The sequence below is a fragment of the Aspergillus fumigatus genome, chromosome 1, assembly GCF_000002655.1.
Source record: "Aspergillus fumigatus Af293 chromosome 1, whole genome shotgun sequence".
Classification (NCBI taxonomy): domain Eukaryota; kingdom Fungi; phylum Ascomycota; class Eurotiomycetes; order Eurotiales; family Aspergillaceae; genus Aspergillus; species Aspergillus fumigatus.
The window spans coordinates 3,565,595-3,588,533 of record NC_007194.1 but is presented as its reverse complement, the minus strand read 5'-3'; the positions used below and the strand labels follow the sequence as shown (position 1 = coordinate 3,588,533).

At 49.4% G+C, this 22,939-nt stretch overlaps 9 protein-coding genes across 9 annotated transcripts; 2 read left to right on the top strand and 7 right to left on the bottom strand.

Moving 5' to 3' along the window:
* Positions 1 to 237: 237 nt before the first annotated feature.
* On the bottom strand, positions 238 to 1,726 carry AFUA_1G13490 (spermidine synthase; the record flags this gene model as incomplete). The annotated part of the gene is made up of 5 exons (XM_747626.1): positions 238 to 518; positions 762 to 1,002; positions 1,057 to 1,204; positions 1,275 to 1,455; positions 1,696 to 1,726. 5 exons carry the CDS (start codon positions 1,724 to 1,726, stop codon positions 238 to 240), a joined length of 882 nt encoding a protein of 293 aa, XP_752719.1.
* Positions 1,727 to 2,902: 1,176 nt separating this feature from the next.
* Positions 2,903 to 4,112, bottom strand: AFUA_1G13480 (ubiquinol--cytochrome-c reductase subunit 8). Its single transcript, XM_747625.2, has 4 exons — positions 3,959 to 4,112; positions 3,760 to 3,785; positions 3,413 to 3,590; positions 2,903 to 3,336 (listed from the first exon to the last, which is right to left on the bottom strand). The coding sequence occupies exons 1-4, from the start codon at positions 3,988 to 3,990 to the stop codon at positions 3,282 to 3,284; spliced, it is 291 nt and encodes a 96-aa protein (XP_752718.2). The 5' UTR covers positions 3,991 to 4,112; the 3' UTR covers positions 2,903 to 3,281.
* A 65-nt stretch (positions 4,113 to 4,177) lies between these two features.
* Positions 4,178 to 5,152, top strand: phb1 (prohibitin subunit PHB1; the record flags this gene model as incomplete). The annotated part of the gene is made up of 2 exons (XM_747624.2): positions 4,178 to 4,577; positions 4,634 to 5,152. The coding sequence occupies exons 1-2, from the start codon at positions 4,254 to 4,256 to the stop codon at positions 5,150 to 5,152; spliced, it is 843 nt and encodes a 280-aa protein (XP_752717.1). The 5' UTR covers positions 4,178 to 4,253.
* A 290-nt stretch (positions 5,153 to 5,442) lies between these two features.
* AFUA_1G13460 (25S rRNA (uracil2843-N3)-methyltransferase) lies at positions 5,443 to 6,852 on the bottom strand (the record flags this gene model as incomplete). Its single annotated transcript, XM_747623.1, has 1 exon — positions 5,443 to 6,852. The coding sequence occupies one exon, from the start codon at positions 6,850 to 6,852 to the stop codon at positions 5,443 to 5,445; it is 1,410 nt and encodes a 469-aa protein (XP_752716.1).
* Positions 6,853 to 7,029: 177 nt separating this feature from the next.
* On the bottom strand, positions 7,030 to 11,380 carry AFUA_1G13450 (putative cell wall proline rich protein). Its single transcript, XM_747622.2, has one exon. The coding sequence runs from the start codon at positions 10,480 to 10,482 to the stop codon at positions 7,732 to 7,734; it is 2,751 nt and encodes a 916-aa protein (XP_752715.1). The 5' UTR covers positions 10,483 to 11,380; the 3' UTR covers positions 7,030 to 7,731.
* Positions 11,381 to 12,104: 724 nt separating this feature from the next.
* AFUA_1G13440 (amine oxidase) lies at positions 12,105 to 16,751 on the bottom strand. The gene is made up of 6 exons (XM_747621.2): positions 16,624 to 16,751; positions 16,194 to 16,548; positions 15,716 to 16,138; positions 15,328 to 15,666; positions 15,094 to 15,268; positions 12,105 to 15,036 (listed from the first exon to the last, which is right to left on the bottom strand). The coding sequence occupies exons 2-6, from the start codon at positions 16,239 to 16,241 to the stop codon at positions 13,988 to 13,990; spliced, it is 2,034 nt and encodes a 677-aa protein (XP_752714.1). The 5' UTR covers positions 16,242 to 16,548; positions 16,624 to 16,751; the 3' UTR covers positions 12,105 to 13,987.
* A 265-nt stretch (positions 16,752 to 17,016) lies between these two features.
* Positions 17,017 to 17,908, bottom strand: AFUA_1G13430 (uncharacterized protein; the record flags this gene model as incomplete). The annotated part of the gene is made up of 2 exons (XM_747620.1): positions 17,017 to 17,396; positions 17,515 to 17,908. 2 exons carry the CDS (start codon positions 17,906 to 17,908, stop codon positions 17,017 to 17,019), a joined length of 774 nt encoding a protein of 257 aa, XP_752713.1.
* A 549-nt stretch (positions 17,909 to 18,457) lies between these two features.
* On the top strand, positions 18,458 to 19,726 carry rrd2 (serine/threonine-protein phosphatase 2A activator; the record flags this gene model as incomplete). Its single annotated transcript, XM_747619.1, has 1 exon — positions 18,458 to 19,726. One exon carries the CDS (start codon positions 18,458 to 18,460, stop codon positions 19,724 to 19,726), a length of 1,269 nt encoding a protein of 422 aa, XP_752712.1.
* Positions 19,727 to 20,000: 274 nt separating this feature from the next.
* Positions 20,001 to 21,252, bottom strand: AFUA_1G13410 (uncharacterized protein; the record flags this gene model as incomplete). The annotated part of the gene is made up of 2 exons (XM_747618.1): positions 20,001 to 20,465; positions 21,016 to 21,252. 2 exons carry the CDS (start codon positions 21,250 to 21,252, stop codon positions 20,001 to 20,003), a joined length of 702 nt encoding a protein of 233 aa, XP_752711.1.
* Between the last annotated feature and the right edge of the window lie 1,687 nt (positions 21,253 to 22,939).

Below are 22,939 nucleotides of genomic sequence, written 5' to 3'. Positions count from 1 at the left end.
ACGGCTCGATGAATCTCTGTTCCTTTTCAAATGTTTTTACCAGTCCTATCTCCCCATGGTTGTTGGTGGAGCTCTTCTAGATTTAGAGGATCAAAACAAAATTATGTGTCATAATGTAGTTGTCGTCCATTGCGCTTACAAGGGATCGTCAGTGTGGAAGACAGGTTCAAAATCTAATATCATAAGAACATCATTTTCATTGAGTAATTACATTTACATGCTAACCGTAAGTTTGATTCACACATCCAGAGCCTTGCGTGCAAAGTTGGGCAGAACGAAGCTGGCCCGGTGAATGTCCTGGTTGTAGTAGCGGCAGAGACGCTCCTCCTCCTCACGGGACCAAGTGCGGACGGGCTCACGGACATTGCGGGTGGCGTCCTTGCAGCAGACCATGAAGCCGATCTGGCCGGAGGGGTAGGTGGGAATTGTGGTGTAGGCGTATTCGGCGACGGGGAAGACCTCCTTGCAGGCCTTCTTGAGGTCGGTGATGAGGGACAGATGCAGCCATTGGTTCTCGGCTATAAGCGGTAAAACACGAACCCAAACCGATCCCCGCGTGGGAGCCGGGTGGTTTGGGACGTGGACCAGTCAGCTTTATCTTCTTCTTTTCCATAGGAACAGATACAGATAGAGACATAAATACAGATAACGAAGATAAATGTGTGGGTTTGAATCGGACAGGTAAAAAAGGGAAAGATGTGGAGATGTCAGGAGAGGGAAAAGAGATAAAGGGCAGATGACAGAAAGGAAAGGCGACGAACAACCTTGTGTGGTGATGACACCTCCATCACGGAGAGCATCGCGCAGGAGCTCAAAGTAAGGCTTCTGGAAGAGGCTCTCGGCAGGGCCCTCAGGGTCAGAGCTGTCAGTGATGATGACATCGAACTCGTTCTTGCGCTCCTTGAGAAACTGGAACCCGTCGCCAATGTGGACCTTCACGTTGGGGTGCTGGAAGCCGATGCTCATGCCGGGAAGATACTTCTTGGAGACACGGATGACAGCCTTCACCAAATCAGCGATCGACACCATTCAGGACTATGGTAGATAGAATGATACCTCGTCAATGTCGCACAGGATGGCCTCCTCGACGGACTCGTGCTTGACGACCTCACGGAGGACACCACCATCTCCACCACCGATGACCAGAACCTTCTTGGGGTTCGGGTGGGAGTTCATGGCCAGGTGAGTGATCATCTCCTGGTACCTGCAGTAACATAAAACAACATGATTAGAAGCCGCCGGACGAACAATGTGCGGTGGGCGGGAAAACATACGAGAACTCATCCCGCTCGGTGCACTGGATGACGTTGTCCAGAACGAGAACGGTGCCGTAGTCGGTGCTCTCGAAGACAAGCACATCCTGGTACTTGGACTTCTCGTGGTGCAGGATCTGGTTGACCTTGAGGTTCATGGCCTGGCCGGGCCACATATCCGACTGCTCGGAGAACCAGCCATCTGAGGTGTCGTCAGTGGAACTGATTCAGGACAACACACAAAACAAGTGATTCAGTAAAGCAATTGGTATCAAATCAAAGAAGATTGAGGTATATTGAGGTTGGAGGGAACCCATTGCGATAGGAGAGGAATTATCGGCCTTGTTCTGGAAGCGGGGTAGTTGGAAAAAAGTAATGGAGGGGCTGATGGTGATGCACTGATAAAGATCGATCGACGATACGTGAAGAAAATGTAACATACCCTTGATAGTGGGGTGAGTGATCTCGGACATGGTGATGGAGTGGAAGGGACGTCGACAAGGAGGATGAAGACGAAGTACAGAGGATGGAGAGGGAGAAGCAAGACGCAGGCGTAGAGAAGAGGAAAGAAACGAAGTCTTTGGAGCGGAAGAAAAGCAAAAGAAGCGCATGCGGGAGTGGGGGTGGGAAACAGTGGCCTGGGTGCCTGACTGCCTTATGGGCCTGAAAAGATGTGGGCAGTTTTTTCCTCACTTTTTTTTACCCTTTGCCCTCTTTAATCGTTGAGAATTCTCTCTTGATGGGCCGAGAGGGATTTCTTGGGCACAGTGGGGCCCTCTACTTTCGTATCAGTACTCCAATTGCGGATCTCCAAGGCACCTACATAGTCCACACTATTGTCTGTTACCTCGTCTGATCAACTTCTCTGTTCTACAGCTCATTTCCTCCTATTCGTTGGACGTTGACGTTTCTGACACGGCATCTTCTGCTTGCATATACAATGGCATCCCCATAGTTCGATAAGCTCGTGTCGAAATTAAGACCTCAATGGCCTCGAGATAAAACCGTTTCATCGACCAAGGATAGGGCAATTTGTCCGTAATTACTAGAATCATGCACCTTCAGTTGCAAACAGGTGTTCCATGAATTGATGTCTACTGGCTCCAGCTACTGAAGTGTAGTATCCAATCAGCATCTAGTTGGACCTGCATTCATTTGCGAGCAGCATGAGACCTGTACGCGATCTCTACATTCCCATTCATCGGGACATACACAAGTGCGATACGGGGCAAAAGATCTTTCGGAAGTGATTTCCATCCGTCAAGTTTGAGACCGGTCAACCGATACGTAGACGACCGTACTTGCCGCTGTTTGGCGGCATCTGTATGGGACCAACAGTCTCTGAGGAGCGATGCAGGTGTTCGTCTGGATTATCCGGCCCTGTGGCTGCAGTTGTCATGGGTTTATGCCCCAGCAAGAAGGTTCCTTCGAGCGCATATTTGAGTTATAAATTGGTATCAGCCAAAACCGATCGAGTTTGCTCCAACCCAGCCGCTGGACCAAACTTGATTGAAACTGTACCACTGCGCAATCATATGCCTCCCGATCAGCTCAACTGGATTTCGTAGAGTCTTCCAAGATGCAGTTCATGCACTCGCTACATAGCGCAGTGTCGAAAGGAGCCTGAGAAATCAGGCGATAGGGGGCAACTGAAATTGAACCAATAAGAGTTGTTCTAAAGTCATACTACCTTAGGTGCCTATTCCTACAGAGATCAACAAGTCTACCATATCTTAACATCTTGCTCACTTCCGTTCTGTACATCGAGCATTAAACAATCTACCACTAACATTCTGTCAAGATGTTTAATGCTAGTTGCAATGCTCCCATGGCAGCGATAGGCGAATACGCCAATTTGGGAAAGTCAACAGCCAGTCGCAACAATTACGACAAGTAGTCTAGACAGACAAGAACAATTTGATTGCTTTCTAGTTACTGTACATTGCAATCACACAGTACCCTCCTCCTGGCTTCCCGGCCCGATTCAGATCTCACTTTTCATTTTCAAGGTAAAGAAAAGGCATCCATTTATTCCTCAACACCCTCAGCCAGGCGGCCAGGCTTGGAGTTAAGGTACTCGTTTCTATACAATAGCAACAATCAGCGACTGGTTTGAAGCCTGGAGAGCGAAGAGAGACGCAAGGCAAGAGGGCGCATACCTCTCAATAGCCCAGTTCATGGCGGCGTAGGCGACCACAAAAGGAGGAACGACGTAGAGAACCTGGCTTCTGAATCTGCGGAAGGTGTTGAAGATGGCAGCGTGGAAAGCACCAGCGAGAGGGCGCTGACGGTTGGAAGACAGAGAGTAGGTCACAATGCGCTGGGGAGTTGGGCAGCCTAAGAGCAAGAAAAGGAGCATTAGCACAGGTTTGAACAATCGTATGTCGCATTCTGATATAATCGAGTTTGCTTGGAGCGGTTTTAGGGCTTCGGAGCGTCTTTAACAGAATGCCGGTCGTGATGCAGTAAAACAGTCGCGGGTTGAGATCGGGGTCCATAAACCTACCCAGTTCACCCCAGTCGCCGAGATAACTGCAGTAGACATATTGTCAGCACATTCAATCAATCAAGCTCCCGTCAATGGCTATCTAGGACTGGATAGAAAAGGTTCAACAGCCACCTTCCTCCTTTGAAGGAGGAATACAACTACCCACACATCGTAGGGATATGGAAGGCGCCTCAGACCGCAATTCAAGGGAACTCACACTCCGCTCTTAGGATCAAGATGACCACCCATTGTTAATATTGCCGGAGGAACCGAAAATTGCAGAGAAAACAAGCGTGGATGTGCAGCACAGGTCGAGAGCAGCGGCAGAAAGAGAGACGAGGTTGACTCGGGCCAAAACGGCGAAGTTGGGAGGTTTGGCCCTGCATCCGGCGCTAGACTCGATTGGGTCAGCTTGCGAAAAGCCCGACATCATCAAATGAGAGACCGCAATACACGACCACCTTCTATTACTGTTGACGACTGCCTTCCCATCACATTCTATTTCATCCATCATGGCGGCTAACAGTCTGTACAATATTTACCGGCTTGCCATCCCCGTGGCGACGGGTGCGATGATCTTCAACGCTTCCATCTACGACGTCCGCGGTGGAACACGGGCGGTCATCTTCGACCGATTGAGCGGCGTCCAGGAGAAGGTCGTCAACGAGGGCACACATTTCCTGATCCCCTGGCTGCAGAAGGCGATTATCTATGATGTTCGAACCAAGCCTCGCAACATCTCCACTACAACGGGAAGTAAGGACTTGCAGATGGTGAGCTTGACCCTGCGAGTCTTGCATCGCCCTGATGTCCCGAAGCTCCCGGTCATCTACCAGGTGAGTCCACATTGCTCCAAGGCTTGAATCGAGGCACTCTCTTACGTGTAGGATAGACCTACGGTACCGATTACGACGAGCGTGTTCTCCCCTCCATCGGAAACGAAGTCCTCAAAGCCATCGTGGCCCAGTTCGACGCCGCAGAGCTCATCACACAACGAGAGGCCGTCTCGAACCGTATACGCACCGACTTGTTGAAGCGTGCCGCACAGTTCAACATCGCCTTGGAAGATGTCTCCATTACGCACATGACCTTCGGAAAGGAGTTCACACGGGCCGTCGAGCAGAAGCAGATCGCACAGCAGGACGCCGAGCGTGCCCGGTTCATCGTTGAGAGAGCCGAGCAGGAACGTCAGGCGAACGTTATCCGTGCGGAAGGTGAAGCAGAGAGTGCCGAGATCATCAGCAAGGCCGTCGCGAAGGCCGGTAGTGGTCTTATTGAGATTCGTCGGATCGATGCCACAAAGGAGATTGCTCAGACGCTGGCCAATAATCCTAATGTCACGTACTTGCCTGGCAATGAAGGCAAGGACGGTGGAAAGAGCACAAGTCTGCTGCTGGGTCTGAGAAATTAACTGACGAGGGGTTGAAGAAGTCCTTTTTTGAATTAAAACAAGGCACGAGGCCGGTCACCCAATGTGACATTTTATTGTATTGATCTCATTTATCCCAACAGGATGGGGATTTGGGCTTGATTGATCTCCTGGCGAATTGATGCTGTATGGTTGTTCCTCTGTTTCTCTTTACTCATAGTCTTTATCTGTAGCAATAGTATATCCATTCCTCTCTACAAGTCCCACATATGGTATCATTATCATAATCCTATCTCATAGCCCCCACATAGAGTGATCTGGCTGTTCTGTTCCTAATCAGCCAACCTGCGATACACATGAATCTGGAATCGCATATCCTCCAACCCCGCTCCTTCACCAACGTAATACCGCAGCCTGGCCGCATCCCTTCTCCACCAGCGTGAGTCCTGCTCATATATCTTCTCCCACTTCCCCGCGGCAACCGACAATAGCGTATGATCTAGTAGAAACTTCATCGGATACCGTCTCTCCTGCGGCGCCTCCGAGGCGCCACCCTCCTCCGCGACCTTCTTCGCTGACCTCCCCAATTTCAGGGTCGAATAGCTACCGGGGCTATCGACAACTAGAAAGACAGTCCCCGCTGTCAACTGATCCGTCGCGCGGAGCAAGAACTCCGTCGTCTTGGCCATAGACGTCGAGAAGAGCTCATTAAGGGTGAACATGAGCGTAACCAGGACCGTGCGGGCCGACGCCGCCGCGTCGTCTAAATGCACTATCTTCCTTAACCTCTCCTCAGCAAGCGAGAGCACATCCGCTCGTTCAAACCTGACGACAAAGCTATCTGCCCCTTCCGACTGTAATGGGGCAGGATGAGATTTTGTGCCCGGAACAGCGGGAGACCGGATTGTCCGCGCCAACCGGTCCACGACACTTGACCAGTCGGCGATATCCACAGCCGTAACAGTCAGCCCTGGCCGCGGAAACGAGGTCACAGCTACCGCTGTATCTTGGTTTTGATTCTGACTCTGGCCACCGCTTTCGTCCTCCAACGTAACCGTACCAACACTATCCGAGAGCGCGTTCTCGTCCATCATATCCCTCCAGGCAGTCGCCAGCGCCATGATCTCTGCGCCGGCTCCGCCGCCAATACAGACGATATGGTTCATCTGCTTCTCCTTCGCCTTCACCTGGACCTGAGCTCCATCACCTCCATCTAACAACATCCGCAACACAGACTTGAAGATCCCCGCGTACCCCAGCGCGCGGGACGCACTCCAGCGCAGCGCATAAGCGCGCAGGAGGTCCTCATTGGCATCAGCAAACGCCGATTCAAAATCCCGATTATACAAATGGGACTTGATGGTCTGGACCAAAGACTTGATATCTATTTCATCTTTGCCCGCGGGGGCGGCCGTCCGAGCTTCAGGTTCGCTGTCGGTGTCTGCCCTAGGCGTTTGTGTTCTATGTTCACTTTCACACTCATGGTCATAGCCATAGTCATGCGGCCCATCACTTGTAAGCAAAGCTGTCTTGAATACGTTCAGCAGCAGTTGCTGGAGAGTCAGTGGGATGGTGGCGCAGAGATCGATCTGCTTCCCATCCTGACCAGTTTGGTCATGTCGCGGCGTTGCTGTTTCCTGTTTGCTCTGCTGCGGCCGTTTCTTTTCTTTTCGGCTATCGCGACCTGGTGCATTCTTTGATGATGTGGGTTTCTTTGAAGCACCTGATCTTGGTGGTCCCATGTCCTTGAATATCGTTGCAGATTGTGGCTTTTGATTGGGTTACCTGAGTTTTGCCGGCCGGCTTTGGTTATGTATTTTTGCCTAGTATTCGGTCCGTCATCCACCGATTAAAATTAAATTTAAGGTGCATCGACAAGTTTACTATCTACAACGTTAATCATCTTTATGATGTTTCTTCATATTGACATCGTGAAAACAAGTAACTATCACATTCGAGCTAGTCCGCAGGAAACAGACATGAAATAATTCGTAATGCAGATCTACGCTTAAGAACTACATCGCCTACAATCGGCCTCAAAAGACCTCAACATGTTAATGTCTCGTGTTCGACAATGATGATTGGAGTGTAATTCACTGACATGTAGTCTCACAAAATGTGCAGTGTGTAATGTCAAAGGTAATTGAACAGCGTCGATGAATGCGAGGAGCATATCCATCATGGGACAAGAAACAACAGAAGCGCCCATACAACATGGCCACCACCGTCAACGCAATGATGTTGACGAGTGCGCAAATGAACGCCAGAGATTAGAAGGGAAGAAAGAAAGAAAAAAGAAAAGCAAAGAAAAGGGCTAAAAATGAATGAAGAGAAATAAATGCAACGGCATTGCTTGCCCATAATAACAATCGGACATCAATGAGGGACAAGAAATTGAAACAGAGCATCATACTCTTACGCTTAAAGGCATGCCGAGAAAAGAGATTCGTCAGTAATCTCAACCGAAATGGAAAAGTAACAGAAAAGCTGGAGTGGTCCCGCAAGGAATGAACCTGCAAAGACCATGCGGAATGAATCGTTCATAATGTGGATCAATATGTACAGAATTAAAGAGCTGGAATCGATGAATTGGCGGAAACTGTTCATAACGGCGGATCTTCTTAAACAGCCTCCCTGTTCAGCTTGTCCTTATCTTTCGTCCTCCAAAAATGCACGAGACGGCTGATACGACGGCTCTTCTTCTTTGACTTCTCAGATACATCACTCGGAGGCTTTTCCTCGTAGCTCAGTTTGCTTCTCTCGCCATGAGGACCACCAACAAGTTTGGATAAACTAGCCAAGCTTGACCTCTTCTGGCTGTGAGCTTGACTGCTGCGGCGAGTGCCGGCGGCAGAGAAAGAAGCCGAGCGGTCAGTGGAAAGTCGAGAACGATGGAAGAAGGTGCCTGAGAACCGATTCAACGGATTTGTTGTGGTCGACACACTGCTGGTCAATGACGGCACATCGTCTACTGAAGACTGATGATAGTCCACAGATGGATTATACGATGGGTTGGAGAAGTTGTGATCGGTTGTCGAAGCTGTTGTGATAGAGCGAGGAGCATCGGAAGAAGACAAAGTGAAGTCCGGAGATGGGAAAGAAGATTGAGATAGCGAACAGCTACTCTGTAGGGAAAATTGGGGGATGGTGCCAGTGAGTTCCAGAGGAGACGTCGCCGGCCGGGTGTCAGCAGGCAAAAACCTTGGTGAAATTTCAGGACTGGGTGGCACTGGCGGTTTGTTCGGCTGCCAATTCTCGTGTTTGATGATTTCCACCGGGCTCTTTGGATGGCTTGTGAAAGGATTCCTAGCATTGTGGAGCCGGTCAACAGCCCTCTCATGTGCAGATAGTCCGGAATCCCCAAAGGTCTCCTGGCTCGCAGGAGCAGGGGTGGGAGCCTCCGGGTCTGTTCCCTCGTTGTTCTGGATGCCGAGGCCAGCTCTTTCTGTGCTGGATGCGACATCCGCCGACCTTCGAGTCAGCGTGTCGGACGTGGCCTTGCTATGTACCGTTATCTGGTCCGAAGTATCTGGTTGTGGGACGACATTAGATTCGGAGGCTGTCTGATTGTCCTTCGGAGATTCACTAGTAGCCGCCAAAAAGGCGTCCTCCTCTTCCTCATAAAAAACATCAGGATTTTCCAAGCTGGAGGAATTGATAAGGCGATTGTTGAGAAAACTACGATCAAAAGGAGGCATCTCCGGAGCACTTTCCGCCCGTCGATGATAGCGCATTTCAGGTCCGACGAATTCACCCCGTCGTCCACCACTGTACATACGTCGGGATACAGCCGAGAATCCACTCCCGACAACCCTATCGGCACGCATATCAGGTGTGTTGAAGGGTCCTAGAGCTGCATCCAAATCGATGACTGGACTGAGAGCATCGTCCTGTACGCCCTGCTCGTAAAAGCTCCTTGGCTTCCAGGAGTCTTCGAATGACGGCTGCGCATTAGTCTCCATAGCTGACCGGCTTGATTCGGGAGCGTTGGGATTTGTGGGAGTGCGGATGACAACAATGTTATCATCGTCAAAAACGACATCCAACCCCGAACCAAGATCGGAGTTAGTCCTGGTGATGACCGGGGTAGGAATTGCAGAGCTAGTCCCTCCATTTTCCTTCTTCGAGTGATGCCGCTTGCCCTTGCTACGGATTAATATCGAGCCTGCCCAAGATCGTACCTTCTTCTGTCTCTTCTTGGCCTTTGATCGCCCTTTTTTTGAGGCACGAGCTTCCGCTGATTCATCATGATCGCCGCCAGATGTATCGGAGACTGACGAAGTGGACGATGAACGTCGAGAAGAGTTCAGTGAGTGATGGTCGTCACCAAATCGATTTTTCTTCCCAATAGCTGCGTCAAGAAGTCCAGAAGACAGACTTTTGTGGACTCGGGAGTGTCCAGTAGCAGACGACGGTCGCTTCATCTGCGATACATCGCCAGAAACCCCGTTTCCACCAAGATCAAACATCAAGAGCGCATCGGCAGTCCTGGGTCTAGGGAAAGCCTTTTCCGGAGCAGAGGGTGTCGCGTCATTAACAGCGAGAAAACCATCTTTACCAGACTTTCCGCTATTTCTAGCACCCAGTTGTGACTGGTGGGAGCCATTGGGTCCAGGGCTATTGGGCTTGACCGGCAAAACTGGTCGTCCACTAGCGGGTGATTGAACTGGAGATTCAGTGGCAGCCCGATGAGGCGAGCTTCCAGCGAATGGAATCCGAGGAGAGGCTGGAGGTGTTGGTCGACTCAGAGATATCGCTGAGTAGGAGACGGGCCGGTGTTGTTCCTCGAAAGCGCCGATTTTTGGGTCTGCTGGTGTCGATGGTGTGCTTACTGCGGGTTTCAGTGCAAGCGCTTTAGTTATTTCCGCAAGATCTACACCAGAGACGGCTGCTGATCGTCGATGGGCATGGTGACGTCGTCCGGGCCCACCTGCACTGAATCCAGGACCAGGAGTAGGGAGTTTAGCAGGAGCTGGCAATGAATTTTCATCGTTGCTCTGGCCGGTCTCTGTCACTCCCTTGGTGACTAACTGATCTCCTCCAATGAATTCGCTAGGTCGCCGACGGTGTCCACTCACTCGAGCCGGAGGAACTGCTGATACGGGGGATTGCGTGGTGTGGGACGATCCAGGGTTGAAGGAGAAAGCTGGAAGAGGGTGAGGAATTCTGCTTCTTTGCTCAGGCGGCGCGGATGGCCGCATATTCGAGGGTTCTGGATCGCGAGCTGGAAAGACGAATGGTGGATTGGGAAGAGGTGCGGCCATGCTTAAATTACGACGGCTGTGTCGGCTGGGAGACTGGCTAGGCGAATCGAAATGCTGAGACAAGGCAGCAGGTGACTGAGGTGGAAGAGGCAGAGAGATCGAAGCCATGGTTAGCAGTGGACAGCAACTACTTCCTGGCCAAAACAACGATCCGCCCAACTCCTTAAAAGGAAGATATCCACAGTTGATTGATCCGGACGCACAGGGACCTCCAGACCAAGTGACTTTCCTTTTGTTTATTGGAAAGCCTGGCGATGTCTGGAGGTCTTCACCTTCGCAAAGACAGCATTGAATGGGTTGAAAGATTCCACGAGCTCAAAGGCGACGATCCCAATCAAAGTCAAGTTTCGGCCTGCGAGATGCAGAAAAAAAGGGAGATAACAGGGAAACAGAAGTCGAAGAACAACTCCTACGGCTGTAGTATTTAATATCCAACAGTGGGGTCGATTTGAGTAAGGCGATGGGCGCAGCAAGTTCAAAACCGACCGGAGTTGTTGGTGACAGCGCAGGTCTGAATTGTTGTTTGGGTTAATGAGCGGACGGCCACAAGAAGGGCCAGAGGGAGAAAAACTTGAAACGAGAAAATAGGAGCGGACGGAAAGAGGAAAAGAGCAAAAGGAAGTAACAGAATAAAATGAGGGAAGTTAAGAGAAGATGAGGATGAGGATGAGGATGAGGGAGTAAAGAAGCGGGAGTAACAGACTTGGTAGAACTAGCAGACTACAGGAAAAAGAAAGACGAAGATTGGAGCAACCGACGGAAACGGAGGACAGGCTGATTTGCGGGAGAGGAGTGAGTGAATGACGGGTAGATAGAGCGAGAGAGCCACAGCGAGAGGCAGGAGAAGGGTGGATGTGTGGAGGGCAACATACACTGATTGGCTGTTTTACGCTGGAGTGGGCTCCTGAGGGGTCCAAGGACGGTTAGTAACTTTCCTTAGCGTAATTTGTTCCTGACTGACTGGTTCAATACACGGTATTATCCGCTCTAATCGATCAGAAACCCACCACATACTCCATAGTCAATGTGTGGCAGGAAATGTAACGAACTGCTGCAATACAAGTATTTGACAGGTCTACGGAGGACGAGAATCAGGTGTAATTGATTGGTTCTACTGAGTAATTCCCTATAAATTGATCGAGATTCAAGCTGGACTAGCCGTATATTATTAAATATTCATGAAAGAATGATCCATCATGATCATTCAATCTAAGATTCTAGCAGACAGGAAACCAAGGTATTGAATAATGAAGTGGACCGAGTTGGCTGTGGTCACTCGGAGCGACCGCTTCTGAGCCCTTGTTGGAGTTCAGTTCGTGCATCTCTGGGGCAAGATGTACCTGGAAGAGATTCGAGTCTCTTGGCGAACTGGAATGAACAAGTCAACATGTGAGTGTCATAGAAAACTCTTTTTTTGATTGTGACTGGAACAACTCCAAAGTAAAAGCGTCATGGGCCCTGCGTTGCCACTGGGTGTACGAGGTCAACCCTGGTTAGGGGATAAGACACAAACGCCCTTGAAAGTTTGCCAAATCTTATTGAATCACCCGTGGTGTATTATTGTTGGTCCGCAGAGATCATAATAATAAATCAATCAATAATGGGCTCAGATTGTTGGGATTTGACTACCTTTGGTTTAGACTAGATGCATCTCATAATCAAAAATTGTCAACAGCTGCGGTTCACAGCGTAACATTACCTATGGTCATTTCCGATGTGAACACTTTCGGAGAAATCTCTCCAGGCACCAACTGGACTAAAATGCCCGTTCCTGACAGCGTATCCAATCAGCGGTGCAGAAAGGGCAGTCGAAATCTCACTTCTCTTGGCAAGACCTGGCTGAGCGCCACCACTAGTGCCCTGAAGCTAACCTTGAACCAGAAGTGAACTAGTAGTAACTTACAATGGTCTAGTGTATTTTACCAGGCACATCAATAAGACGGTGATCCGGTGATCCCTGCTTTGCTTGATATTCTTGGTTCTTGTTTTACACAGCCGCTTGGGCTGTTCATTTCCAAAGGACTCGGTCCCATAGAATAGCCGGAGGGCTTGACGCTCGATGTGGCATTCTTATTTCTAAGGATGACTAGCATGCAGATTGTACGGCTGGAGCAATAATGACACCCTCAGGCCTGAAGAAAGCCGACATGGGCTAGATGCTGACCCAGCCCCCTTGTTGGCAAGTGGAGTATGAGCGGCTACGTCAAGGTCGTACGTGGATATGGCGCATCTTTCAGAATTGCGGACTGCTTAAATGCGCCGTTAAGGATGACGAGGCAAATGTCACTTGTCAGGTACTTGGGAATTGACTCATTCCTGACGGATACCCCGATGAAATGAGGTTATGGCCCCCTTCTCTCTCATTGGCATACAATCTCACGCTTTCAGCTCTTATATGAAGCTCAGGTACTTATCTTACTAGGTAGGTGTCTACGAAGTGCAGAGTACGTATATCCATGACGACAATTGCCAAGTCACATGGCACAGACCAGGCGGTTTCCTGTTGCTGTTTCAACCACTCTGGACAACCTGAAACAGATACAGGAACCGCAGATGGTAGCCCTTGTCCCAGAAGTGGTTCTCTCAACTACAGTACTTCGTAGATGCTCTACTTTTGAGATATATTGGGAATAATACTCTCTGGGCACCAGGCTGTGTGTTCATTGTTTCATTTGCAGATAGCGCAGTTTGATCATCAAAGCATTGTTTAATCTGGTTCTATTTCTGGAACAAACCAGGGGCGGATCATCGACCCCAAATCCGAAACATATTCGAATCCTCAATCGATAGCTTCGATCACATCACTGTCTCAGACCCCCACAAGATTGCGGGAAGTTCGAGAACCAAGTCATTGAAGCTCATAATGTCGCTATTCACATTGCAAACATCAAGCAACTGCATTGGCGCTTAACCTGCGATACTCCGTACTTATCGTTGCTATTTCGGGTTACCGATACAGTGTTTTCTGATCTGTTCTCCGCGACTACTACCTATATTTATGGCATCGAGTACGGAATGCGCCTCTACCTGCATCAGATAGCGAGCCGCGGGATAAGCTACCCTGAGGGCATATGCTGCCGTCAACATCCCGCAACTGTGTCATGGTCGCACAGATGTCATGAATAAAGATGATTCTCACCCAGGTATAACTATTCTCCAGTAATTACCCCAGTTTACAAGCAATAGTTGATGGGGTAATTCCCAATAGCCACGTTGTATGCAAGGGTCTTTTGGTTATATATGTCTTGGTTTACTTTCGATGTCTCAACGAAGTATCGCACGTAGAAGTATTATTGGATTTTGAGAGTTTAGTTAGTTATTGATCCTTGGTTATGTCAGCGGCAACTTTTCTCTCTGACCTTGGAACCAGTCGGCGTCTTAACTCACTCACCAATTGCGAAGAGTTTTGTACTCACATCCACAATTTATGGTACGATTAGATAAGGGCTGACATCCATAGGTATGCAGAGCAAACGGCGAAATCCGAGAGCGTGTCTCAGCCCTATGAGATGTTCCATGGTTGCACTGCAGATAAGTGGACATTCTTTCAGATCAAGATTACCGCTTTGGTTTCGATGATTACGGTGATGACCTTGTCATTCCTATTAGGTGCTTAAAGTTTGCAACAAGCATCGGCCTGGATAGCCGCACAATCCTTATCCTTATCCTGGACCAGGACACTCTTGTTATCCTCCTGCGAGCTGACAGGTACATCTAATGCAGGGTTCCTCCAGAAGAAGTTCACCGGCTTCAAAGTTACCGACATTTTCTCCGCCGGCATGACCGGCCAATCCTCCACGCGAGGGTTATGCGTCGTCCCGAACGTGTGCCAGATCACAATATCCTCATTGCGCACGCTGACTGGCGCCGGTCGCGATCGAATCCACGAATAGATCCCCTCTCCTCCTAGTGACTGCATCGTGTGCTCACCTGCGCTGTACCGCTCCTCATCGCTGTATCGGGTCACCCAGACAGCGTGCTCGGCAAATTCAGAGCGCTTGAAGTGGTAGGATGACGGGTGCGCCAGTACCATTTGCGAGTAATGAGGTACAAGCTTGTATCCGACTGGTCCTCCGGACATGGGGTTCTTGACATTTTCGTTGATAATCTTGAACACTCGTCCTTTCGTGACGTCAAGATCCAGCGGTGTTTCAGACTCAACGATGTGGTTCACAGTTGTGTATCCCACTCCAAAAGGGTTATGAACGCTGGGGTCGTTAAGGGGCATTGCGTGGGATTCCTCCACCATCAGAGAGTTCATGTGCCCATCGATAGCTGGGTCTATTCGCAGAGAAAAGAGGTGTTGATGGTAAGGGGCCATGACCCCGGGGGCCACGATGGTTCCATATGGCACTGTCTGGCCCAAGTTAATGGGTGCTGTGGATAGAATGCCTGTTGCGCGGACCTCGTAGGTGACCGACGCATCTTGAGTGAACTGAAATGCGAAGATGTACTCGTAGTTCCCGACTGTGATGATCGTCTGCAACACAAGGATGCGCGACCTTGTCACGACGGCATTCTGTGTCCGATAGTTGGTGTGCTTCCACAGTATTCCATCATCAATCTCATGGCAGCAAACTACATTCGGCAAAACTATGGGGTCACCAGCAGAGGTGTGATGGTATCCATCAAAGTATTTGATATAGCCTAGGCAATCGCACCCTTTTCATCCTTGTTAGCATTCCCTTGCCATCAGTCCCACTTTGAATATATGCCTACCCAGCTTCAAGTTATTTGAATTCACGCCGGCCAAGTTCGATCCAAGGTCGAAAGCGGCCTTGCGCGGATATGGGGCACGACTGTCACCGTACGGAACAAACATTTCAGACAATGAGAGTCTGTAAAAAACGCTCCGACCATCATAGGTAATATCGTGGAGCGTCAAGCCCTCCCGCTAGACAAGGCACACAGTGTCAATTTGGAATCAACCGCTGTTTCTAGATGGCGACTTACATAATTGAACCCAACTCTCATCCGCCACTTCTCCCAGGTGAGCAGATTTCCGTGCACCTGAAACGAGGGCCCATCAGGCTGGACGACCTGGTACGGCCTGGTTGTAGTTCGCCTCTCAGTGACAAAATCGGGATGATATTCGCTGGTACGGTGGATCTTGTTCCGATCAAACGGCTTGACACCAATCTCACTGACAAGCCCAGTTCTGTCGTGCTCACTCAAAGGTAGTGAAAGAACTCGCTTAACCGTGAGATCGCCCGACATCTCCACGCAGATATCTAACGGATACGCGTAATGGTTCGCATCACCGTGGTTCCCAAGACGCATGTAAAAGTAGCACTGTATAGAAAGTCACTACTGCACTCTCCGACGTGACCGAGTACCATACCATAATGATTCGCTCCGACATATCGTTCATTCCGTCAGTCCCATACGTCCAAGGCTCAATACAGACGACAGCCTCCTCCGGAAGTTCTAGCAACCGGATTGCCTCCTGCACCTCTGTTGAGGCAATGCAAGCATCCTCAGCAGCCTGCATCTCCTCCGTGTCGACATATGAGTGCCTTCCCGCGAGGTCCTTCTCTTTCGTGATCTTGCCGGTGTCCAACTCAATATGGACCTCGCGAAAATCTGCTGTTGTGTTCTTGTAGAATTGAACGAACGCAGTCCGCTTCGGAGCAGTGACGTCCCGCTTGCCAGAACGCTCTGCCTCTAGATACGGTATCATGAGGGCTTTGGGAGGTTCCAAGAGGGTGACTACCCTGAAGACGAGTTTATCGCTCGGGTATGCATTTCTCAGATAACGCACGGCCTGAATTGTCAGCTTAAATTGAACAATAGCAGCGTTGGCGAAGACACAAGCTTACCAGCGATATCTCGGCCGGTAATAATGGGTCGAAGGGATGTGGCAGCATAATTATAATGAGAAGTGTCTATCAATCTGTATTGACGCAATCGTAGATGGAAAGCCGAAGCTGGAACACCGAACTATACTGAGGGGAGACATGGCTTTTTAATGTCCATGGGTACAAACTAGCAGTCTGGTTAGAGCAAAACCACACCATTCCACCGCAAAAGCACCATCTAAGGAACTCAGGATACGCTGAACCTTTAGAGGTAGGTTGATGCGGGAGTACCACATTGATGGTGACTGATAGGTCAGCACCTCCGATGGTCAAGTGCCGTGATAGGATGGGAATTGAATGCTTTATCAACTTCAACCTTAGAGGTAAGGATTGTCAATGACAACTGATCCACAGAGCTTCCGAGTAAGACAGTTAATACGAGTACACTCACTCCAGTTGTCGCATTGGTTGTCAAGCAGCAAAAGTTCTCCGCATAAGTGAGAGCAAGATGCTCCCTTCGTAACCCCGCATCTCCTCTTTCGCTTCGACTATTACAAATAAGCTGAAGAATAAGGGAGACTTGCGTCCTCACATATGAGGGATTACGATGGTATACGCCTTGCGGGGCGGCACCTTGTTGAGCTTGAATAGTCTAGATCTAGGTCTTGATAATAGTGGCGCCAGAAAAATCAAGCTTCCATATTTGGACAATGCGGTTTTATAGGCTAATGAAAGGGATATACACTGAAATGGAACAGTTCAACATGAATCGTGAATGTGACCTTGAATGCTAGTACAATGATGCCAGTCGCCAGGGAAAGAATACTTCTTGTTCCTATTTGCCTTAACTCTCGGTAGCACTTGGCGAAATTGCGAGTATGACGACAAAAGAGGTTACGATCAAAGCAGCCGCAACGATTGCTACCAGAGCAACACTTCCACGGCTCGCTGGAAATTTACCCCTGATGATCCAGTACTGACTCTCAAAATAGCGGTGGAACCCAATCAGAAGGATCATCAGGGCGATCCCGATGAACGTCGTTCCGAGAGGTTTGCCAATATTCCGCAGTCGTTGGGATTCAGACGTGATCTGTATTGTTGCGGAATCATAGAAAGGGGGTGAAAGGAGAGAAGGAAACTGTTGAGAAGATACGTCGGAAGACGGTGCGTTGGTCGCGTTCAGGCGGAAGAGCTGGGTCACTGCGATCCCAATGGAAGCAAAAGCTAGCGATGTTCTCAGCCAGGCCAAAAACGTGCGTTCTACCAGCCACAGGCGTTAACAATTGCTATAGATTGGAGGATGGAAAGAGGAGAAAAAGAAAGCCAAGACGTGGAGGCACACCTAATGCAAGATGATCTCGAGCGACACTTCCCTTATTTTCGAGTTCTACACTGCCATATCTCTCCGCCAGTCGAGTATACCACGCGATATGTGAATCGTCCAAATCCGACTGATCGTTTGATGCATCGGTGTTCCCTCTGTTTCCTTGTGTTGGATCCTTTGAGTGACCCCCGTTGCCAGATCCGGAATCTCGGTTTCTCAGGCCCTCGATCGAACTGGATTGCCGCTGTGCGGAGTTCCCATTATGTACAGCTCGATCAGCACCATTACTTGCCTGTGGCAGGGTTGACGGCGACATGCGTGCTGAATTCGAGGCTTCGGATGGAGAGGATGAAGAGCGATGCGTTCTAGTGACCTCTCTGGCGTGGGATTCAGTCAGATCCGAGTGGTCCATGATGGCGTGCTCACCAAAATGCAGGGCTAAGAGTAGGCCAATTCAGTATTTGCTTATTCGAAAGGGCACACCATCAGCTGCCAGATGAAGATATATCGACCATTAATTTCCTGGATTGTCTCCCAGGTTTCACATCGACCATGGCCAAAGGCACTGAGAAGACGATGGAATTGTTTAATATCCTACCGTGTGTTTCTTGCCTCTTTCACACCTGTACACCAAACTTTAGCTGTCCTTCTATCTGCTTCCTTCAGCTTGTCTTCACGCAAACAGGGTCTCAGCCATTAGCGGCTAGTCTACGGAGAATTGGCTGATCACATGGTGACTGGAGAGGTTGGCTAGCCTGCTTATGGAAATGCTGTCATAGTCCTTTTCTAGCAGGCGGTGTGTTGATACGCCCGATCTGCCGGCGAAAGCACCCGTGACACCACTTGATTTCGTCAGCTCAGTACCTACCTTGGTATTATCACTTCATTATCAAGTGATAACATTTCGAGGTCATTTGCCAGCATCCTACAGAACCAGATCGTTCTTGATGTGAACATTTACATGATGCCTTCTCATGCGACTATGTCGTCTCCTCCAGCAGGAACCAAGCTTGATTTGTCCAAGAAGTTATCCGAGCTGCGAGCTAGTCGCAGGTCTCACTCTGGCCCCTCGCCCAGAGAGCCCACCCCAGTGACCCCTCCTCTCCCTAGCCCACCAGATCTATCGACTCATACCTATACACGGCCTGTTCGGCGTATCCTATCACGAAAAGATCATGAGACCTTTCTTGCATCGTCAACCTACACTCTCGTCGTTTCCTTCACTTTCAGCCTCTCTGATTCAGTAAGAGGACGTGCTGTTACAGATAACAAAGACCAACCTGCCTCCCCAAACATCTCCAGAATCCTATCTGTGATAGATACTATTAGACAACTCGTTGACAAACACCCTTCCATTGACCAAGGCGGTTCAAGGTTCGGTAATCCGGCTTTCCGCGATCTCTTCGATGATGTGGCTGCGCAGAATGCGACGTGGCATAGGGAAATCATCGGCCTACAGAATGCGGACGCCATAGAAGAAGTATCGTCTTATTTGGTCCACTCCCTGGGATCGCGGGATCGGTTGGACTATGGTTCAGGACATGAGTTGAACTTTATGATGTGGCTATTGTGCCTTCGACAGATGCAGATGATATCGACGGCAGACTTTCCAATGATCGTTTTCAGAGTTTACCTTGAGTATATGCGTCTCATGCGGCAAGTACAGATGACTTATTACCTGGAGCCTGCTGGCTCACATGGTGTCTGGGGTCTGGACGACTACCACTTTCTGCCCTTCCTCTTCGGTGCCGCCCAGCTTGTGGATCATCCGTACATCACACCGTTAGCGATCCACAACACAGCAGTATTAGACGAAGAAGGAGATAAATATATTTATCTGGATCAAGTGCGATGGGTGGACAGTGTGAAGACGGTCAAAGGTCTCCGGTGGCACAGTCCCATGCTGGATGATATCTCTGGTGCCAAAAACTGGCTGAAGATTGAAGGAGGCATGAAGAAGATGTTCATCAAGGAGGTCCTGGGCAAGTTACCCATTATGCAGCATTTTCTATTCGGCAGTCTGCTGCCCGCTGACCCAAGCATGGGAGAGCGCTCGGATGATGCGCAGGAGGACGACCTCCACGACCATGGAAATGGTAATCCTCACGCCCGTCATACTGATCATTTCGGAGATTGCTGCGGTATCAAAGTGCCGAGTACAGTTGCTGCTGGAGCCGAAATGAGGAAACGAATTGGCGGAACAGGTCTACGGCCGATTCCTTTTGATTAACATCTATCTTGATGACGAACGACTACACCTACATTAGATCTGATAATGAACCGAGAAATTAAATCCTGTTTTCACCCGTTTACCCAAGGAGTAGTACAGGCTATTCCCAGGGGTTTCAAGACAAATTCCATCACAGAATCAATTGAGCAAGAGAAGTCACCATTTCTATCCCAAGCAAGTTCATTCAATCTCTCTCCCGGGAAGTATAAGCGACTTACCAATACCCAACCATTAACGTCAACGCCAGACGCCATAAATCCACAAGGAAGAGACATTACCCATCCATAGACAATGCAGCCAAATCGCTCTTCAACTTGGTAACATAATTATCCGCCCTCTTATCATTATCCTTCTGAAGAATCCGCTCAAGCGACAACTTCGCGTCCTGCAACCGCCGCTCGAGGACCGTCCCAGCGGCCTTGAGCACTTCTGCGGCCTTGTTATCAGCCACAATTACTTTCATCAGCATCCCCTTGTCGGGCGCTGCGCCTCGAGATTGCCACAGAGTTATTTTCTTTTGGCGCAGCTCCTGGACGGCTGTATGAAGGATTTCGCTTTGGGTCAGTGGGTCGCCGTGTAGGGGGAAGTGGACGTACCAGGTGTATCCTGTGGGCTCTTCGCCGCGGAGGTGTTGGATGAGTTCGAGGAGGCCCATTTTGCTTGTTGCCCCGCTCGGTTCGGTATAGTTGGGTTTCAATGGGTTTGTAGAGGGCTGGTGAGATGCAATGTACTGCTGATGCTATACTTGATGGTGGTGATGCACTCAAGGGTGCTACTTATATGCAGTAAATGGGACATCTAGATGGAAATTAAAAGTGCAGTTCTCAGACATGCAAGAAAGAAGACTGCATAGTTTGAGACCACGCAGGGCTTGCATGCATTGCCGAGTCTCAAGACGAGTATTGAGTTCAAGACAATCCCTTTATGTATTTCTTTGTAGTGGCTCGCAGTTAAGGTCTTGGGACCAATAACGCGTATATGGCAGCAATTGTGGCAAATTACCTGTGCCTGTCTTTCCAAAAGTTGACGCCTCATTTGATATCTTCAAGATACTGCAAAGAAACAATATTTCCTATTCGCCATCCCAGAGTGCCAACGCACGAAACCCACAGGAAGAATATTCCCTAGAGTCATTCGATCCTCTATCTAAGCTCTTACTTCCCTCTTGCATCCTCCAAACTCAAGCTAGCCAGGCACTTCTCTGCCAGCCTCGTCTGCGTCCTACTCTGCATCTCCATTCTATGAAAATCCAGATGCCTTTGAGCAATATGATACGCTGCACGCCGAACTGTCCCCAGGTCGGAGAATCGAGCCTGGACCTCAATCATGAACCCGGAAATGTTATTCTCTAGGTTACGCGAGGAATAGATCTCGCAGCGGCCGGCTTGGATGGCGCTGCAGATGGCGTCGAAAAGGATGACCTTGTCATGAGCGTAGCCGGAGGAGAGCGGCACATGGACGTACCACGTTGTGAGGGTGTCTGCTGTGACGAGGTCGTCGTCGCCATCGGAGAAGAGGCGTTGCATGGTCGTCCGGGGGGTGGATATTCTAGAGGTTTATGAATGGAAATCTTGAGGGCTTGAGTGGACTAGTTGAAGGATGATGGGACGGGAACATGATGCAGCAAAAACATCGTCCTTGGGTTCTTATAAGGAAATGAGCTGAAGCCCAATAGAGACGAATCCCAAAATCCGGGATCAAAGAGAGCATTGAGGTCAAAGAAAGGCCGCTGAAGCTAGTAGACTATAAAAGGGCTCAAATGAGGCTGTCATTGTATCTTAGTATTCAGCATGGCACGAAGACGCCTTACTTTTGAGCAAAAACAAAAATGCAATAAATTAGTGGATGTCTCGTCGTTGTGTTACCAAGCACATCATTCTCCGAGGCTCTTTAGACATGGTCATCCTTTGTCCGTCATGTTGTCCTCCACCAGACAAAGAGAGAACAAAGGAACAAGGAGTCACTTTTCCAGAAGCTGTCTTTGGCATCATGTCTTAAGTTTGAAACAGGAACAGAATTTCTTTGGAAAACTTTCGCTACCATTTGCTCCATCCATATCACTTCAAAAAGTAGAGCGAAAAACACGCTAAACCAAATCAGTAAATAGTCACCTGACCATCGCCATCTACAACGCCTTATCCTTACAACATCCCATCATCACAAAACCACGCCATAGTAAACATATTACCCATAAAACTCCTGCCACCCAAACACATAAGTCACTGTGTCTTGGGCGTCTGAATCCCAACAAATCAGGAACAAAATCCCACATGGCCCCCGGCGACGAATACACAGCCGGCGGGGGCGGCAAACTCAAACTCAAAGGCTCCAAAGTCAGCGACGGCCGAGTAGAAAAGAAAAAGAAGAAGTCCAAGAAGAGCAAATCCGACAAGGAGGGTGAGGATGGCTCCGCGCCGCCCGAAGCTAGACACCCTGGTGAAGACGGGAGGAGCGAGGACCACCACATCTCTACCGATAACGGGGGTGCAACAGTAGGCAAGACAGAAGCGGAAAGGAAGTACGAAGAGGCACGAAAGAAGAGGGTACGTTTCTCATACTGTCTACAGACTTTACCTACACCTTTTTTGGCCGTGGAAAGTTGTAGGAACAAAGGACAAAGCAGCTGATATCCGGAGTAGCTCTTGGAACGTCTAAAGCGGGAAGGAGTCAAGACTCACAAGGAGCGAGTGGAGGAGTTAAATAAGTACTTGAGCAGGTTGAGTGAGCATCATGATATGTATGTGTTTTCGTTATTTATGCGCTTGCGAGGCACGGACTGACATGTGCTGCTATAGGCCGAAGATTGGACCCGGTTAAATGGAGCTCTGGAGACTTTTTTTTTGTTATATATGTACGCACTTATTCAGTAGTCCATTGTGTTTTGTTTAAAGACTTCTTCGTAATTGACTCGAGTTCTAATTTCTCCAACTCTTAGACGTAGCGTTTGCCGGTGCTCTAACATAGTTGAACATCATATGACACGAGATCAGGTTGAATTGCCACTGGCCCAAACGTATGGGATGGCTGGGGCGCTATGCGGCCTAAGCTACGAGGATAGCTGCCTTGGTTGCCTCACTTCAGCCCATTTACCATTCAAGGCCATCGGCGAGGTTCCCGAATTGACGAGTTTGGTATCAATTGTACAACCACTTATCTGCGACACCCAAGTGTATCCCCGCGACAGCAGGACCGAGCGGTCTACACTACGAAGAA